The sequence below is a fragment of the Haemorhous mexicanus genome, chromosome 4, assembly GCF_027477595.1.
Source record: "Haemorhous mexicanus isolate bHaeMex1 chromosome 4, bHaeMex1.pri, whole genome shotgun sequence".
Taxonomy (NCBI): domain Eukaryota; kingdom Metazoa; phylum Chordata; class Aves; order Passeriformes; family Fringillidae; genus Haemorhous; species Haemorhous mexicanus.
Window position 1 is genome coordinate 51575068 of NC_082344.1, and position 20992 is coordinate 51596059.

At 36.9% G+C, this 20992-nt stretch overlaps 1 protein-coding gene across 2 annotated transcripts in view; it reads left to right on the plus strand.

The window, feature by feature from the left end:
• CORIN (corin, serine peptidase) overlaps window positions 1-20992 on the plus strand; it is a 126071-nt gene that overhangs the window by 31796 nt on the left and 73283 nt on the right. For both annotated transcript variants that reach the window (XM_059844889.1, XM_059844888.1), the window contains exon 4: window positions 10795-11005. In XM_059844889.1, the coding sequence (XP_059700872.1) occupies window positions 10795-11005 (211 nt within the window). The remainder of the gene's footprint in view (window positions 1-10794; window positions 11006-20992) is intronic.

The following is a 20992-nucleotide window of genomic DNA, read 5'->3' on the forward strand; positions in this document are numbered from 1 at the left end:
GTGTGTTCCTTTAAAACTTGAAAGAATGGAAGACTTTCAGCTTTACGCCTGTTTTACATTCATCATGGGTTTTTATACTTTGTTGCTTGCGTTTCAAACAGATGTTTGTTGTCAGATTGAATCATGAATTGACCAAGAGGCTAAGCAAGACATCGCATGCTTAGTGAAGTTTTCAAGAATGATAACAAGGAAGCAAGGCAGATCTGAAGATAATTGTTTGAGAATTGCAGGCACTGGTTTTTGTTTCAGACCCATCAGGTTGTCCGAAACTATATGGAAGGTATTTGTGTGGCAATTTCAACAAAAAGGTGATGTTAATATATTTTTTTTCTGTTCTATATTGTGTTTGATCACTTTGTTTCCAAAGGTACACCTCACATCTGGTAGCAGTATGTGATTTTATGATTGATTGAAGTTTATCTGTTTTGTGCTTCTGCATGGTCTGTTATGGATTATAACACATAGAGTGCAGCCAGGTATGGGCACAGAGTCATCATTAATATAAAATGGTAAGTTCTAAACCCGTGGTGAAATACTGGAAGGTCAGAGCGTTGATGCAACTAAGTGATTTAGAGTCACTGTCATCTTTTACAATCATGTGAAATTCAAGAACAACATAATGAGTACCATGGTTTGAAATCATTGTAGGGGTGGGAATTTGAGAAAGTGATAAACAGCCAAATACAGCTGAAGATTAATTTAGCTGTTAATCCTTACAAAAAATCTGTATTTCTCGCCTTTATTATGACTGCTAATTAAAAAAAAAAATGTACTCTCCAGTGAAATAAGATAGCAGAACTTCATAGCAGAGATTAGGGAAATCTTTTTCATTGGATGGGTAGTGCAGAACCCATTGTCTGCAGTGGCTGTGGGATCCTTTTCCTTGGGTGTTTCCAAGACTCAAAGTCATGGATGACAGTGTGCTGGCAGCAATCTCACTTGGATCAGAAAGTTTGGTGGAGACCTCCAAAGGACTCTTTCTACCAATAGTTCTGTGATTCTAGGGTATAAAAAAATTGAGAGTAGAACATGAACATTTTGCATGGTTGGAAAAAGTTTAACATTACAGCTGGTTTAATGATATTTAAGATAATCCTAATTTTCATGGGGGAACTTCTTGTTTCTCTCCAGCTGACATAGGCAATTAAACAATGAGCTATAAGAGAGAGTATTGAAGGCAGCTATTGATATTTATTAGTGGATTTATTTGAAAGAACAGAATGGATTTTCCATTCTGTGAAAAGCAGTTGAAGTACAAGGATTTAAAAATCTCAGTTTGCACAAGCAACTTGCAGGCATCATGTTCCTAACATTTAAATACAACCTGAACTGACATAAAGCTGTAAGAAACTTAATCATGTTAAGCTCTTAAACATTTTCCTTTTGCACACTAAAAAATAGGGTTGTTTTTGACCTCTCATTGCTCAGGCTGAGAAAGTTTGTAAGAATTCTTCTTTGTTGACACAGCAAAAACTGGAATATTAAAGAATAACTGCATTAATGTAGTCAGCTAGGCTTGTCTGTGAATAGAAGCATTCCGACTGTAGGGGTAGAAAAGGAATTAGGCCTTCACTGAATATTTTAAAAATGCAATGCTTAAAAGAAACTTCCAGTGCTATAAACAGGAGAGTCAATAGCAGTTGGATAAGTTGAATAAAGCAATGGCCAAGGAAGTTGTATCTCATGTCCTGCAACACATATTTTGCAAAATGGGCTGTCAAACTGAGAAGATCTGGGCTGCAGTATTTCTGGCTAACACAAACAATCTTAGAGACAATGACAATGCTATAATGAAACAAGCATATCCATACCTTTGAAAAATATAGTTGTGGGAATTTCTCATAGGGAAAACAGTTTGTTAGACTGATCAGTCTTAGTTAATCAGGGCTTTGAAGATCAGCACCTGGATCTAAAACTTCCCCTGTGAATTTCCACATGGGAAGCTGCAAGTTGCAAGCATATTTTGTGTATACTTGGAGTGTTTTGCTTTTCAAGTGTGAGGTGCTGTATTGCGCTCTTAGGTCCTAGACAGATTTTGCAGGGAGGGGTTTGCTGTGTTAGTTTCATCTGAAACTGAGGTGGGTATAATTATCACTGTGAAATGTACTTGGAAAAAAGGTGCCTAATTTCTTTTTAAATAGATCAGAATAGTGGCTATCCTAGAAAGGTAATTAACCAGAGAGAACTGGACAGCTTAGGCACAACCTATTTCTGTGCTGACCTATTCATAACTTAAACTATTCTAAGTCTTTTAGAAAAGCACTGTGGGTTTTTTTTTTTTTTTTGTTTTGTTTTGTTATGAACATAACAGTATTGGTACATTATCAAATGTTGTCAATCAAGCTAGCATTCATTTTCACTTATTTAAAACGTGTTTGTTAGAAAAACCCACAAAAAACCCCAACCAAAAACATCTGGATGTCTGCCTGGTTCCAGTGGAGGCTACCATTTTTTATCCCCCTTTTTTTAAAAAAGGCCTATCAAGAGGGGTAAAGTCATGCACATGTTTCAGAAGAATAGCAAAATCCTGTCCAACTTAATCTACCATGGAAAGTAGCCTCTAATGATAAATCTAAGCATAAAATTAATTTCAGTATGTGCCTTTTGTTGAATGGTAGGCTCTTGGAAATATGTCTCAAATTTCACTAAAGAATTCTGTAATTAGGAAATGACTAATCAAAATACCAGATCTGGAATACAGGCATGCTTGCAGGGGGGTAAATATTCAGCCTCGGCTTTGGCTCTTGAGCTTACCTGCTCTCAGCTGTGCCTGCCCAAGGGATTAAAGAAGTATGTGCTTCAGCCAAGAAGAGCAGCATCTGGAAGCAACTTGCTGAGAGAAGTGGGGCTCTAAAAAATGAAGTGACTTGATGAAGTGTCCGGCCTTTTGCAATATTCTTTGGTCAAGAGAATAGCTGAGTTAGAATTTAAGACTTGCTCTGAGCAAGAAGTGTCTGGGACAGACTGGGTGTGGTGTTCCACTCTAAAGCAGCTGGTACCGATTGCCTTAAAAAAATAATTATGATAACACTTCACCTCTGATCTAAAATATGAGTTGTATTTCTCTCATGGTAATCCACTCCCAGGCTGGGAGATAATGAATTGTTTTTGTCTCTTCTGCAGGTGGTCAGTAGCCTTACCACCTCTCCCTTTGGTACTTTGTGGAGCACAAGGAGGAGTTGAAAATCTCTCATTTCTTTCAAATTGTATAATTCATTAGCTGAATGAAATTAAATGCAGAGCAGTTGTTCTCAGCTAGTCCTGGTGCCTGACTTGTGTTTCAGATGGATGGGATTTGCTGTTCTAAAGTTTGTTTTCCTCTTCCCCACATAAACTGTTATAAGTCAGATGGGCTTCATTTAAGGGTTGGTGATACTGACAAAGTGTCCCCATTCCCTTTGCACTGAGCCATACAGCGCTGCGTGCTTTTTATGGCATTTGTTTGCTCAGTGAGCTGACTCAGCCCTAACACAGGCTAAGTTAGTTCTTGGGTGGTTTGGCACAAAAGTTGTTTCAAAGGAAATGGCAAGCACACATGTTGAAAGGAAGCAGTATGGCACCCTTGCATCAGTTCAATTGTCTTGTGAAATGTTTTTCTGGTTGTGTCAGTTGACTTGAGAAAAGTCTTCTGTCGGAGACTTACTCGAGAAGTACCTTGCTTCTATCTTTAGGCTACCATCACTGTTACTGAGCCCTCAGGAGACGGGAGTTTGTCAAATGTCTACCCACATGTAAATGTAACAAACTTACTACTGCTTATATTCAGATTATGTCTTTGTGCTGTAATAAGGCTGTATAAATGCACTCCTCTTAAGCCTTTCTTTAGGGATTAAGACATTGCACATTTCATGTGTAAATTGCTTCTGATAATTTCCCAAAGTCAATAGGATCATTTATGCTTAAAATATCATCTAAAATAAAAGCTATTAGTGCTTTTATGTATGTGCTTCTTAATAATCCATGTTTCCATTTTGCCGTAGCAAATGAGAAATGATTATTTTTCGCATCTAGAATAGGGGCTTCTTTTTACATTGTTTTCCATCCCTTCATCATTTTTACATTTTAGTAATGGTGGTATTGCTGTTTGCACACACTTCTGCTTTTGTATTTTCTACAGACACAGTATTTACCAAAGGTTTGTTGGCTGTGGTAGCCCTCTTGAATGAGAAATACTGGTCAACCCCACAATTTTGTGCTTGTCAAGAGTGGCTGTTAGAAATGGGGACCTTGCTGTTGACAGTTGTTTGTAATATTGTGCTTTTACACCAGAGTATGGAGTTAATTTGTCTTTTCCTTCACTTTGTCAGTGCTTAATGGATGCTTTTAGGTATGACCTCTCCATTTCCACAGTACAACTAAATAGTTTGTCAGTTGCAGAGGAAATGAGAAGTGTCATGGAAGTGGTGATTCTTTTACCAGAGGGTTTGTTGTTCTATGTGGATGTTACAAATTTTGGTAGTGATAAAGCATCCCTTTACTGTTTCAGTGGATTTTTTTTAACAGAGAGCAGGTATAAATGGGAGACAGCAACAAAGCAAACACTGGTCTCTTGATTTCTTTTGGCAAATAACTGTATGGCAGTGGTTGGCATCAGTTTAGAGAACGATAGCTGTTAAATAATTTACTTTTCATTAAGTCGCCATCTTTAAAAATTAGAGATTAATTTTAATCTCAAAACTACGGCTTTTTATGCTATTTTTTAGAAGGTGAATATATAATAAAGAAATTATTTAGTTCCGTAAGAGGATCTGTGCTTTAGTTGCAAGATAATGAAACGTGTTGCCTGATGTACATTAGTAAGGAAACCTTAAGAAAAAAATGCTTTTGAACCATGTGATTTGTATTTTATAAGCTTCTTACTGACTACAACTTTTTTTTTTATTCATGGTATCATTATTGAAATTACTGCTATGCAGTTATCATTCAGTACTTATTTAATAGAGTTGCAGAAGTGAGTTGTGTCTATTACTCTAGAAGAAGTTTTGGGCTAATCAGAGACAGTTGACATGTATTTTGTACACGATGTTTCTTTTTAAGCATCAGTATGAGTGGAAGTTTAAAGTACTATTTTGATTTTGTGCAAATGTACCTGAATAAACACAGAAGGAATATGTGCAATTGAAGAGAATCCTAGCAGGAACCATAGATGAGTAGACATTCAGCTCTTCTTCATTCATTGTGTTACTTCAATTTTTTTCACTCCACTTTCCTTGTCATGAAGAATTTGGAACCTTCTTCATTTACAGATGGCTCTTTAGCAATTTTTTTATTTTTCTAGTGTTATGGTGACCATGTGTCTCGGTTCACATTAAATCTCAAGGAGCTACAGATGTCAAGAGAGTGACATCTTTAAAAAGGGAAGGCAGCTATTTAGAACAACACTTGAGCATATGCTAACTTCATTCCTATTCAGACAGCACTTCAGTACATGCTTAAAAGATGCTCTCAGCAGAGAAGCTGTCTAGCCTTAAGATTGAAATTCAAGAGAAGCTGAAGTTTTAGCTTTTAAAAAGTCATTTGGCCTGTACCTCCCCTTTTGATTTGAACAGGGTCTGCTGGTGCTCTGAAATGATGAAAAAAAATTGTCCTTGTAGTCTATGGCTAACTTATCCCTACATGTGAGGATCTAAAGAGTTTTAAGCAGTTTATTCTATCAGGATCTTGAGAACAGTGCTAAACTTAAGAATTCCCTTAATTACCCACGGTCTGACAGAGAGATTCTGCAACTTTTCACAAACATCTCGCTTCTGATTCGAGGCATCCAACTAATGCTTACTAAAACAGTGCACTTTGAATGAGATAGATGCCTTTTAGAGCTGGATGTCTCATTTTGGATATACAGTGAAAAGATGTTAAATCGTGGTATGGCAGTCTCAAATATTCAGTTAGTGATTCAAAATATGTAGGAAAATAAAGTCTTTGTAATGCTTTCGTTAGCATCTATAATTTTAACTGCATGTAAAACATGTGTGATTCATTTAGATAGACTGAATTTTGGTAGGATGACAAGGAAGTCTGATTAAAACAAGTTTTTAATTTGTTATTTAGCTACAGGTACATTTGCAGTATTTGTGTTCTAAGTGTTTCAGCATTCCATGAGGAAAAAAAAAAGAAACTGAGGCTCAAGGGACATAAAAGTGTAATGTTTCTTTAGAACTAAGATATTAGTCCAAAAAAAGCATCGCAGTCACTATAGATTTAAAACAGGCCAAAATTATATATATCTGAATAGCTTACATCCTTGTAAGTATTTTAAAAATTTTTGTGTAAATAATTTTCAAAAATCTTACTAAACCATAAGCCATTAAGTGCAGAAAAGTTGGATGAAATCCAAGTAGCAGAAAATAATGAAGCATCACAAGCAAGGTGGGATGTGTTGAAGAGTAAATTACAGTCATGATTGAAAAGTTATATGCACTTGGTATATGTCATAATTGTCAGATAATTTCTGAGATCTTGGGTAGAGAAGAAAGTATACAAATAGGGATATAAAAGGTCTCTCTGAAAATAAGAGCTGCAATAACAATACAAGGTTGTAGAAATTATAGGATGAAGTTGATATTGCAATACAGAAAGTGAAGAGAAGGTAAAGGTAGAATACAAAAGGAAATATAATGACATGGGAGGTAATCTTGTATAAACAGTAGTTTCCACTGTGTCCAGAATAAGAGAGACTCTGGGGGGGGGAGACAGCAGGGGTCTCCAATAGATGGGAAGAATCATTCAGGCACGTAAGAGCTGAAATTGTCAAAGAAATGAAATGCTTTCATTGTCTCACTATTTATGATGGCAAGTTCAGGACAGATGCCTAAAAGATAAGCATTTTTAGTAGTCTCGAAGGGGAAATATTAAAGGAAAGCAGAAAAAGAAATTTAAAAAAAGAAAGATCTTTAACCATCTGATTTAAAAACAAAGCCAAGTGAACTGGATCCAAACTGAAAGTATGAAGAAAATTGTGACTTACATGGACTGGTATATTTTGAGTAGTGTGGCCAAACTCTCTGTGATGTTTCCTTACTGTCTTTTAACTGTGATTCAAAATACATCCTGACTGACACCAACAGCTCACATTAACCAACAGAGTGCTTTTTAGAGGGATTGAGAGTTTTAGACTGGAGGAATAGTAAAAATGATACAGAGATGTTGATCAGACTTGAAAAAAATTGAAGTCTAGATTTTTTTAAAGCTATTTCCTTCCACAGCTTAATTTTGGTTTTCTGCCCATTTAAAATTTTCCTTTGATTTATGCTCTTATATAGTCAATATAGGCTGACACAGATATTCATGAAAACTTTAACCTGCAGTGGGAATTACCCAAATAATCTAAATCTGTTACTGCATCTTTGATGTGTCCCTGTCTTTTCTTTGCTTCTATCTAGCCTTCCATACAGAAAGGTGACCTATAATTTCCCTTTCTCTCAGGCTTCCTCTCCCCACATCACTGAATTTTTTCCACATGACTCTGAGTTTCAGGTCTCTATTTAAGTTATGCTTGGTTGGCATGGAGTTTATCTTCCCTGCCATGGTCACCTCCATGCAGTGAGAAGCACCTAAAAATTATCCAAATCTGACATGGCTAAGTGGGATCTAGGCCAGCTAAGTATTTAAAGAGACAGTACAGCAATGCATGAGTTGAAACTAACTTTGTAGAATTGTTTCAGTTGTGAATTGTGTCTTAAAAAGTGTTCTTAGTTATATGTTCATGCTACTTCACTTTGGAAAGAAAGGACATTTTTTATTAGACTATGGTGGGTTTCTCTTTATGGGCTGCCAGATACCCACCCAGTTTCTCTCTCTCTCCATCCCCTCTACAGGACAGTGGGAGGCAGGAAACAAGTTAAAAAATATCTTCGGTTGAGTGAAAGGCAGAGAGATCACTTACCAATTGCTATAAGGTGCAGAACAGACCCAGGAAAAATTAATTGAAAGATTGCCAATTAAAACCAGAACTGGATGATGAGAAAAAAAAAATAAGAACTAGAACTTTCCCTCATCCTGCCCTTCTTTCACAGGCTTTACTTCACTCCTTCATTTCCAGCTCCTCTACCTCCTCCCTGCTGTGAGTGGCACGGGAGGATGGGGAATGGGATTGTCATCAGTCCCTAAGAGTTCCACTCTGCTGCTTCTTCTTCCTCACAATTTTCCCTGCTTCAGTGCTGGATCTCTTCATGGTCTGCAGTCCTTCCAGAACAGATCCTGTGTGGGCCCTCTAGATGGGTTGCAGTTCCTCAGGATAAGCCTTCTTCAGCACTGGTCCTTCACAGGCTGCAGTTCCTTCAGGACATGGCCACCTGCTCTGGCACAAAGCCCTCAACAAGCTGCAGAGTGGATAACTGCTCCTCCCAGCTCCCTTCCATGGGCTGCAGAGGAAATTCCTGCTGTGGTGCCTGAAAAGCCTTTCCCCCTTCTTCCCTCAGCTCAGTGTTACAGGATTCTTTCTCACACTTCCGTTTTGCTCACTCAGTCCCAGTGCAGAATGTGGCTGTCCAGCTGTGTTCCCTCACAGCTGTGCCCTGTGGTCACCTGCTGGGTGCCAGCTGCAGCCACCCGTGTCTGCCATGGGGCAGCTCTGGCCTCACCTCACAGAGCCAGCCTGTGAACCCCCATTTCCACCTGCACCTGGTTCTGAGACAGCTGAGAAAAACACGCGGGTTTTACACTAAATTGTGTAAGAGGAAGCAAACCCTAGAGAAATAAAGTGAGTAAAGAGGGAGAAATTACATCTACATTTTATTTTAGTTGTAAATAAAATAAATTCTGGAGGAAACCCCCACCATTTCAACTAGTAGGAAGAGCACTACTTAGGTACTCTTTAGACCTTTGGAAAAGTACGCTTAATTTCAGGATAACAGATCTCAAAAAACTTAAGAAACTAATTCTTTGGTAGTAGATGACTAAAATCAAATCAGCAAGGGTGTTATACTCAAAAATTTTAACACTACAAGAAAAAACAAGGTCTGAAGAAATGGATAGCTTTAATTATGACACCTGATACAGAGAGAATGAAGTACTATTAGCATTTCTGTCAAAGGAAAATTTAGCCAATAAATGGTAATGGTTTTACAAGGATCATGCGACCTTGATGGTTACTGCAATGGTTAAAACATATCACATCATCCTCCAGCCACAACATTTCACTGTACTAACTCTTGTTTGGTCTTTCAGCAGCTCTGATCTTAACCTCTAGTTTCTGTCACTGCACTGCCCCACCCCTTTTTCTCTCTTAGGAAAAATTAATTTTTTGCCAAAAATCTATTCAATCCAATTATTTGATCCAAGTTAAATAGTTGTTTTTCGCCTCTTTCTCTCCTTTCGCCCTGTGCCCACCAAAAAACAACATTGTGCAAGAGAAGAGAGAAAAGGCAGGCAGGCTAATGTGCAGAGCTTGTTCATTGCATGGCCTCATAAATCTGGAAGCAGCAATCACTTCTGGGTGAGGAACTAAGAACTTGTTATCATTACAGGCGTGGCTCAGTTTTTTAAAACTAAAAAGAGGATTAAGCTTAGCTGCAGTTCCAGTTGCTTTTCTTTGGGACTATGATAAACTTTGTCTTTTGGGAGAAAAGGTAGGTGGTTATTTCCAGTCAGCTCAGCCTGCTAGTTCAGTGTATTTTGTGCAGATGCAGGCTGTAAGAACAATTTAAAGAGGAAAATGGGAAAGGGAAAATGTGCGGTTTAAATTAGTTTCAGCAGGACTGAATATGAAACTGTACACTTGCACTGCAATTGTTGGAGTAGAAAAAAAGCACTTTTTTACCAGTTCAATCCATTTGGCAATTGCTGGTGATAAACAGAAAACTCTTAATTCAGATGAATGTCAGAAATAACCCGCATAATTAGGGACCATGCTGTTCTATCAACAGTGTTTTCACATGCTGTTATTCCTATTCACTGCTCTTCTTACCTTCTAGTAGGTATTGCCAAAACTAGTTTATATTCCCCATAATTACAGCCTTACAGTACGTGAAAGGAGCCTGTGAGAATGATGGAGAGAGACTATTTATTCTCTTCTCTGTGTGATCATTCTGTTGCAAGGACAGGTCCTGGGTTTAGTATCTTCTTTGTTTTAAAAAATATTATATAATTGCCACAAAATTCCTTCTTCTTATCCCTGAATTTTGAATTCATTGCTCTGCTGTCCAGCCAGTGAGTACCACAAAAAGATCAGATAGCTCCAAGGACCTGTACCCTTCTCTGTCAGGACTGCAGGAATTTTAAAATGTCTAAAGCAGTCCATGCATGTGATCTCAGCCAAAAATGTCAGTACTTCTTGCCATATGCCATGGCAGGGACTATCTTGCAGTTGTGCCTCAGGAGATACATGATGATCTCATAAATAATTTTGATGAAATTTCACTTGATGAAATTTCTACTTGAGAATGTAGAATGGTAGCGAAAAGAGAAACTTTATGGGAGCACTAAAGCCAAAGCAGCTTCAGAACCCATATTTTTCTGTGTGACTTCTACTCTCAGATTCCTTTGTATTTTATTGTATCCAGGCTGTATCAGAAAGAAATTTGTTTTGTTTTGTTTCTACAAACAAAATCCTCTGATAGTTTTTACAAAGTCAGAGGATTGTGGAAATAGTTAAAAGTTTATTTGGTTTTCCAAGGTAAGCTTCTCTGGTGTAATTTTTTTCTTATTTTTTGACAGTATTATAATAGTACTATGGAATGTAATCTTACCTGTGAGATACCAGCATTGTTTATATATTATATATACTGACTATTCAGTTCAATACATGCTCTTCAGTGCTCATACTATTGTTCTAAATATACTGTTTTGATTTCACAGGTGCCTGCAGAAATATCACCAACAGCCAGTGCCAAATGCTGCCATATAACTACACCACTGTAACTTCAGTTCTTTCCATTGTCAAAAGTATTGAAATGGAAAAGTTCCTGAAGTTCTTCAGTTACCTCAATCGTCTCAACTGCTATCAGCACATCATGCTGTTTGGCTGCAGTCTCGCTCTTCCTGAATGCATCAGTGACGGTGATGACAGGTATTTGGGAATGAAAATCCATCAGTGACTAGAGCCAATTGTGGCAAAATGCTCTCTGTCTAATCAGACAAGGGAAGATCCAAACTAAGCCTGTGACCTCACTGCAAAATTCCTGTCTGTCAAAGCTATTGACAACATTTCTGCCATGATAAGCCAGCCGTAATAGAGCTCTTTTAGAAAAGTGTTGCCAATGTGTAAACTAAAATTGTGATATTGGGGCAGCCAGGCTTATTTTCCTAAAGAAGCCTGTCCAGAGTTCTTCTGCCTAATTTCTCCAATCTGGCTATGCCAAAATGGTATGTTTTGTAACAATAATGCCTTGGATATGTATAGTATTGTCATAGATTGGGGTGGCCATTTGTTAAACTTCAAATTTGTTCAGTCATTTCCTTTAGCAAAGTTAATATTTTAAATATATTTTTTGGTATTAAATTAGCAGGATATGTTCAGGGTGACATAAACTATTCTGGAAGTTTAAGGAGCGTATATTTTACTGCATTTACATAATTTCATAACATTAATGTGCATGCACTTTCAAATTGAGTTTGATTTGAAAGGATCAGTGAGTTTAGAAGAGCTAAAAATCAAAACATGACACAAAAAGGGGAAAAGGAATATTTTTTAAATATATATACACAATCTTTGATGTTTCTGGAGGGTGAAAGAGAAAAGATAGATTTCTTTCTCCTTGTTTTCATTTTTTATTTCCAGTTCCTCCACTGTAAAATTTAGTGGAAGAGAATATGACAATTGAATAAGTGTTTCAAACAACATGACAAGCCCAGGAAGTTGAAAGCTGTGCAGATAGAAGGAATGGGATACTTATGAAAGAAGTTCTGTGAGAACTGGTCAAAAAATTCAGTTGCCAGTGAAAGGTACTGTCTCACTCCAGGCAATATATGCCTGCCACTTCCCATGCATCACAGTGATTCCTTGACTGACTAATTAAGCTCACTAAAGTGACAGAAAATTAACCCAGAATAAAGGTGTACAGATGGTTACACGGATAGGATTAATAGGAAGGAAAGGCAGCACAGTTAACAGTGAAATGAGACTGATCTTTAGACTGGCTGAGTGGTTTAAAACAAATGTAAGGTGTACATATCTTTGTTAGCCTACCAAAATCTATTTTAAATTAACCCTATTTAATTGAGTGCATTATTAGTTATAGCACCTCTGCTCCAATTCAGTATTACAATTTTTTCTACTTAACAAATCTGTTAACAAACAGCCTTACACTACATGTTTTCTCTAAAAATTAGTTTTAGGGTTTAGGTAATACATTGATGCATTTAAATGTTCAACAACAGAACACACCATTTCTCTGTTGCTTCACTTATTCTGCCTTCTTTGGAATTTGACTTTGACAAACCTGTTGAGTGTGAGTTGTGTGTATCAAAAGTGCAAAGCTCTTAAAACAAATAAGTGAAATAGTGGAAGGATAAATTTTGTACATTTCTTTTCCATTTCTTTCCTGAAAACATGTTTTTGCTCTGTTTTCCAGTGACAACCAAAATACTTAAAGACTCAAGAGTCAGGGGTCTTCTTTGGGGTTTTCCTTTTCCTTTTCCCCCTCCCCACTTTGTTCTCTTTTTGTTTTTCCTGCTTTCCATAGCAGCAACCTTCTCCCATTAAGTAACAATGTCAAAGCTGCAACTGGATTTTGATGTCCTGTTTTGTGTCTTGAAGGTCACAGTGGTTCCTCTATTTGTATTTTAATTTTTTTTTTGGTGGAAAATATTGTTGCCTCCACAGACTGATGGGGAAGAAGGTCCAATGTAAGACTGCAAATGATGTAAGATTATGTTAGAATCTGACTTCAGTTTTAGTAATCATGTCTCCAGAGTGTGCCATGGATGTCACTGAAAATTCAATGACTTGCAGTCGGAGTGGCAACCATGGGAAAAACTGTAAGAGTGGATTGAGTGTCCTGATTAGTTAAGTCTAGTTTGCTAAACCTCAGTTGTCCTAATTTAAATTATGGTTTCTCCTTTAAATTGTTGCGGTGAGGGAGGCTCAGATGCTCAATATGAGTGATCAGCAAGCTTCATTTATTGATGAGAGCATCAGACATTTATGCACAACAAGTAATGAACTCATACGTATTCTGTAAGCTAAGTAATCTCTTGGTTATACTATGGATATCAGTTCCTCTCTTACTTCCTCATTCCTTACAACTTTCATCTTCTTTTTCTCATGTCTCTCTCTCTCAACTACAGCATCTTGTTATCGTAATACAGCTATGCTCAAGGCCACAGTGTCCTTGCAGGTGCAGGGACTCAGATTAGCTGGGTCTGGTACTTTTCTAATTCTTGGTCAGCTATCCAGAGCATGTCTATGTGGCCTTTGTCACATAACCAGCCCTCCACATTAAATGAGAATACCTTTTTTTTTTTCTGTAAGGTGACTAAGGGATTTTTGTGATTATTGTCCTTTATGAAGCATCAAATTATTGCAGGCAAACACACATATTTTACAGCCAAGAATAACATATTTTAAGGAGCATCAGATCTGCAAAAAGTAGGTATTAACACCTTCCCTTTTCAACCCAGCCCCTTCCCTGCCTTCTCCCCGTAACTCCTGTCAGTGAGATCTAGAGAAAAGCATATAACATAGTAGGGGGAAGTTACTTTGTATATGCTGAGTGCAGATATGAAAAATGAAAGAGACAAGTCCGTGTTAGGTCTGTTTAATAAGGGAATCTGGTTAGCAGAAAGATACTGAAGCAGAAGAGTCACTTTGGAAAGCCTCTGTTGGTAATGAACGCAGATAGTCCATATGCTGTTGTGTTTTTTGGGGGAGGACTGTGGTTGTCTAGAACATACAGCATGACAGAACATCCCCTCATGTTGTGAGCAGCTGTTACTGACGTGGTCATTATTTCCTGCCGTCAGTTACAGCTGGCTCATTCGAACGTCAGCGGTTCTATATCTGATCATCACTTTCATTTGTTGTTCTCTTTTTGCTTTGCAGAGCAATTGTCCCTAATGTATGTAAAGCTTAATGTGACAAATGTTGTTTACACAGTGTGGAAGAGATGAAGCTCCTGTGATGCCTAGATGTCTATTCTTAGATATTGTTGAGAGTCTGTTGGCAGCTTGCAGCCATGGGAGCAATAATTGTGACAGTGCGTTACAAGAAGGAACAAGAGGGAATGTTACAAGCACTAATCTTTGGCATCCAGTGAGCTGTCATTACATAGCTTTTCTCTGATATTTAAACTTATGCCTGTTTCCCATTTATTTTTCATGTATTTATAGACATTGTTTTCATTAACACTCGAAGGAGATTAAGTTTCTAGGCAGAGAGCATATTCATTGTTTGTGTAGTTAGGTACAGGGAGTTCAGAATACTACCACAATACTGTTGTTCTTCAGAAAAGTTCTTCTATATCTTACTGCAGTGAAACCATGAGTGACAGTAAAAATACAGCAATTTTAAAAGCTGTATTTAATTTCAGCAACTGGATATAAAATCAGCTAGCCCTGCTCTTTTAAGAAAGTACATAACAGTATCTATGTATTACTTTCCAGTATAGAAAAAGTTTAAAAGTACAACTAAAACCTGTGTGAAAATGGGAAATGGAAATTTCAAGTGCAGTAAGGCATTTTTTTTGTGCTTACCCATAATTTTTGTTTAAGGGACTGCTTACATAAAGGTGTTACTCAACTTCCTCCTTCTTGAGTGGGTGGATGAGATCTTTCCAATCTGACTTAAAAATCTGCCTTAAAAACCCTGTCCTACCATGGTCCATCAGCATTGCTGAGAAAACACAAAAATTAATACCAGTGGTGGAAGAACACCTTAAACTAGATGTGCTGATCTAATGATGTCTAAAACATTCCCAGTAGTAACTTTGTTGGTAGTAATAGTCTGTATCCTCTGACCACCACATGCAACACTGGTACTTCGTTGTAAGAGAGATCTGTCCTCAGAGCTATTGGTTATTATTCATGAATCTAGTGAATTCTCCCTCAGCACTGCAAGATACTAAGAGTGGGCCAAAGGTCAGTTACTGCAACGTGGTGGATGTTTATTTATAGCAACTCACATGCATTGGATTCCACAATGCAGGAAGACAATAAAAGTTAATCTGCAATGTTTTCAGATTTCAAAAGGAAAAAAAAAAGGATGTGTTTTAAGCCCAAAATTAATGTAAAAATTAAAGATTCAAAATCATTAGAGAAATTCATAGTGGGTCAGCCTGTTACTGCATAATGCAGTAACAGACTCATTGATTGATGCTTTCTAATATTTCTTGCACTCTATGAAAAAATCAAATTTCATCAAAAGACTTGGAAAAATAGGCAGGCTATATAAGATCTTGAAAGCCCATGTACATTGTTTATTTTGACTTTTTATGCTGGGAATAAATGTGAAGCTTATGATTCTCATACCCCTGTGCTGTCATGCTGCCTTTAAAACAGAAAGAATAGCTTGAGTACTTACATTAATCGTCTTTGTAGAAGTGTATTGTAAAGTTGAGGAAATGCCTTCCATTGAGAGATCCTCAGAGTCTCCTATCTTTGAAAATCAAACTTAATTTAGGCTAGAAAATTGTATTAGGGTAATGCAAATTAGGAAATATTATATGCTCCCAAGCTAAAATTCCAATGTACCTTGAATTTCTGTACATTTTTACTCACTCTGCTTTTTTCATGTCAGACATCTTTGACAAAGAAGTTGTGAAATGGCTTGTCTTCACTTAGGGCTCAAAGAATCCATTTGAGATCATGGCTTTTTATGCTGGATGCTGTGCAAACATGCACTGAGGGGCAGCCTCCTGCCTCTGGAAGGTTAAAGCCCACGTGAAGAAAACAAATATAGGGTGGGAAGAGAAAGTAATGCTGGCCCCTTAATGGGTGGGGAAGCCAAAACTGAGCAAGAAATTTACAGTAGAGCAGAGAACTGCTCTATAACACTTATAGACTGTGTCTTTAGGCACAACATTATTTTTCATCTTGTTTAAACCCTGAAAATTAATTTCATTTGCTCATTCTCTTTGCTTGTGATCTTATGCATAGTGAATGTATGGCAAAACTCTCTGCTATAATTCAACCTTTTTTTTTTCCTCCCTCCTTTAGATTAGTTCTAAAGGGCAAAACAATAAAATGAAGGGAGAGGACTTTCTTTGATTTTCTAACTCTTTCCTTGAGAGGAATTTCTCTTATAAATGTCTATGTGCACCATATTTTATTGTGCTGTAGTATCTATGCTACACACAGCAGTAGCCAGGTAAAGACTTGTAGAAAGCAAAAGAGGTCAGAATAGGTCAACATGGTATGTTTGGAATGGAAGAAATTATCTAAGGAGAATTAGATTGATACTAAATAGGTTCTAAAAGGCTGTGAATAGTTTGTGTGCAGTCAAATGTTCTTTGAAGAGCTGCTGATATGACTCAGAGTGGCAAATTTGATTCTATGTTTTTTCCTGGTTGATTGTTTTAATCTTTTTTCTGTAATTAGTAAAAAGGAAAAACCAAATAGTATTGTTTTCACTGTAGGCCTAAAATAGGATGAAATATTAGGTCCAAAAAACAAATCCAGAAATATGTGTGGTGTCTTTTATTAAAAGCTGTCAACAGTTCAAAACAATTTCATTAATGTTCTGTTGAAAAATGGAAAGGAATCAGTCTTCATAGAGTAATAGATATCTGTCTGTCATGTTTAGTATAATCCATGAATGAGACCAGTGGTGTGGTTATATCCTTTTTCCTGTTTTTGTGAACTTCACTTGAAACTTATCCATGTTCTTTGTTTCTCCTGCTGACAGCAAAATTAATTATATTTTATCACAGTTATAACACCTAAACTTATTAAAATAGTGAGATCTTATTGAAAACCTACATTTTAGAGTTAATTGACACTTTTGAAGTGTTTAGGAGAAAAAGCTGACTGATCACATGGACCTTGTTTACATAGCTAATGAGAATTTTTGTTTTAAGGCTTTGAACAGGAAGCTATCAGCATATATTTGAATCAATATATATTACACAAAGTCCATAATGGGTTTAATTGTGTCTGAATGATGTGTGGATATGTATGAGTTTGTATAGGCAATCCTCCACTGGCATGCTTCAATTTTGTTTTAATCCACTTGATTTTGGCAACAAAATCTCGGTAAATATGCCGAGGCAAAACAGCAGCTGCAAGGATCTCTGAGTGAACGATCCCATAGGTAGTCTGTGACCCAGCTTTTATGCTGTCTTTTTATAATGCACCTGTGGAGGTGTAAAATCATAGTTGCACAGGGAACTTTGCCATTCTGCAGTTTTAAGAAATGTTCAGATTTTACACACTTATGAAGTTAGCTTCAGAGTAATTTTTGAAGTAAAGGTATTGAGAAACCCTCTTGCAAGGACATTTAGAATCCTATCTGATAAACCTATCAGAGATGCTTTCATTGAAATTGGTGGTATTTACTTTTAAACATTAAGCTACTGCACTGGTGACAATCATTTATCAGGTCTCCAAGGAATAAGGTGGGACAACTTTCTCCTACCACTGTGTTGTCTCTTCATGTTCTTCTCATGACTCCATCCAGTGTAGTTCTTGCCATGACCCAGGCACATGGAGTGGAGGCTTCTTTCAGATGCTTATAAGTGGCTACCAGTTGTTTCCTGGGTTTGCAGTCCTGTCTTTCACATCCTGTGGGAGTTGCTTCATCCTCTCAATACACTTCCTTTTTGATGGTGCCTTTTTAGCCTAAGGAATTTCACATGACTCACAAAGGCTATTCCAGATGTAGTTCTGGCAATAGTTGTTTGCCAAGGAGATACAGAAGTTTAGAATTGAATTTAGGATTCAATTCAAAATAAAGCGGAGGTGATGTTCAGTGGGTGAAGTGATTTATACATAAAATGTTTGAAATCACATGTCTTTTGTTTTAAATGTTGCCATGACTTGGCTTGCAGCCCTTCAGAATCCAGCAGACTAATTGTGTGACAAAACCCCACACTGTTGTAAAATCTGTCTTTGGGTATAACCGAGTCATAATCTAGTCTTCAGTTTTTAAATCTGGGTATGGTCTGTCTAAGTGCAGTTGTGACTTGAACCACACAACTTTGGAGGTCCAGCTAATGAAAAACAAGCATAGTCAAATCCTGTCAAAAAGGAACACAAAAATTAGAGAGTGTGATAGTGTTGCAAATGCTTGCCCACCTAAATAGTGTTCTCTGTCTGCTAGGTTTTTTTTGTTTTGGTGTTGTTTTTTGTTTTGTTTTGTTTTTTGGGTCTTGTTATTGTTGATTTAAAGCATCCTCCTAAGGGAATTGATACGTGTTACTGTTTAGCAGAAAAACTGAGGAATACACAGGGTCTGTGTTATTTGAAAAAGCCCAGAACACCAAAACAAATGAATCATTTTTTAATTAATGTTGTCCTTTCTACCAGTTAATAACCTTCCAATAGATATAATTTAACCTCTAGCTATAATAATGATTTTATGGTGTAATTTTTTGATAAGCAAAATGTTGAGGATAGAGTTGCTAATGGCAGATAGTCAACATATTGTGTGAAAAATTTTGTAAGACTTTCTGCAATGTCAGTACTCAACGTCAGCTCCAGTCTACCATCAAATTGATAGCACACTAATTCAAGGTGAAGTAGAACTAATTTACAGCCACAAGAAAGTGGAATGATTGAGAGGTGTAATGCATTGGGGAGGGTTTCAAACTAGCAAAACTGTCTGTTTAATGTACCTGTAAAATAGCACTAGATAGTTCCTGTGTACCTCTGAAAGTGTTTATGTGCAGTAACAGACGTCATATGCAAAGCCATGATTGAAAAACATGTTTCAATGATGACATCAGTGTTTCAGACATGAATTTCTAAAATAAGGATACAGTGAATAAAATTAATAAAATCAGGGTGACTTGAAATGGAAAATTGAATAGGTAATGAATAGATACATGGATCAAAGCAAATCTACAATATGCAGATCCAGAAAGTAATGAAATATTTGCACAGAAAAAGGATCAAGAAGAAAATAAATCCTCAAGCCCCAATTCCTGCTCTAAAGAAAGATAATTTTTCAAAAACCAAAATTTTATTTCTGCTGTCCTGTGAGTATAACATGTTCTTCATGAGACATGAGTGAGACTTTTAGTTAAGAAACAACTAGTTGACATCTGACTTCAAAGAAGGGAATGCTCACATTTCTCTGTGAAGAAATGTGTATTGGAGTGGACCATCTTGCCAAGACATAAGTGAAGAAACTTGAAGAAACAGCAGTCAAAAAGTAGCATTTCTAGAGATATACCTTTCTTCTCAGTGCAGCCTGTATTGTTTGTAAATAATTTCATAGTTATTTTAGAAATCTTGTCTAACCATTATTCATACAGCAGAAAACAATGTGCTAATGAGAAGATTATGGTTTACACAGTCCCTTAGAACTCACACCATGAAGTCAAGATGTCGTATTTGTCACCTTAGGAGCCACTACTACTTTCTCCCAAGCTGAGATAGTATGAAGGTGACAAATACAAAGTTTGCTTTTGCCAGGAATGCTGGGGAGAACATTGGTATTGAAGTGGCATGGGCCAAAATGCCTGTATTTAAAGTTGAAAAACATATCTTAGAGAACCCTTTCTCAAGATATGTATAGTTTTTGAGGGGAAAAACGAAGAATTTTTTTTTTGAATGCCTACATAATGCCCTGGGCAAAAAAACAGAAAAAAAAATGGGTTGCTTATGAAAAAGCATTCTGTAATCACCAAAAGTGCTCAAGTATTTGAGCATTGAAACTTTAAATGTATTTGGGAAGTTGCTCTAATAAGTACTAAGCTCTTCCTCATGGCTGTTAGAAGAGGGAGATAAGGGGATTAGAAGAAAAAATGTCCTTACTTTAGGGGACCTTCTGTTTATAAAGTTTATGTGCCTGTGGATATGCCTATGGAACTTAATCACCAATTCCTAGCTTACACATCTGAAAAATCGTGGAGTCTCTGAAAGCATCTCTGTAACTGTCATGGCTTGGCTGCTGTGGGTGGACCTAAAGGGTCCCAATAGCTCAGGGTGGTACTGGATATAGGTACAGGGCCTGAAGTTAACTCTGTGATGCCAGTTCTTTTACGCAGGTGCAGTGTCAGGAAGGACAAACCAGGGACAAAATATAGGGGAAAAGGACAGAGAGATAGGATGCTGGAAAGGATGTGTTTTCCACATTTGGAGAACTGTCCCCTCCCTGCCCAAAAACTGTTTAAAATTACTGGTAAGTATAATCTGCCAATAAATCAACGTAACAAAAGAGGAGATTAACTAAGAAATTAATTAGAAAAGTAAAAAGTTAGAAAAGCAATATAGAAGTATAGGCAATGGCATCCTGCATTGGCCAGAATTATGTATGTGGTCCAATGTGTGTGAAGCCAGCCTTTGCCATAGCAGGCAGCATCAAAGCTTCATGCAGTGTTTCACCCTCCCCACTGATGTAACTTCAAAGTGTGTGTGTTATGGATGCACCAGAGTTAAAAGGCTATCAGATAGAGAAACACTTTTGAGAATAATTGGGGCATGGAAATGTCTGCTTGAAACTATATTTCACAGTGCTGCACAGAGAAGTTAAGGGAAGGAGGCAGAAAGGAAAATCAGGAGGGCTGGTTATTTTATTAATGAATAAAATAACCAGTCAGTCAATCAACATGTTATTGATTGATTGACTAAAATAACTAATTAATCAATAATTATTGATTGAATAAAATAACCAGGCAATCAATCAATATGTTAGTGATTGATTGCCTTCATTCCTGTTGTTGCAATGATTTTCTGTGTGTATTATCTGTTATAAGCTGTGGTTTATGGTTCTTAAGTTGGTATGTTAACTAGAGATCATAAGTTGTTCTGCACATGCAATATATTATTATTAATAATATATTATTTCTTACTAATAAATACTGATCATTTATGTGGGTGAAATAATTTTTTACAACTACTCTTAAAATTAGCATGGCTTTTTGTTAATGTTTGTTTGCTAATTTAGAAAAACATGCTT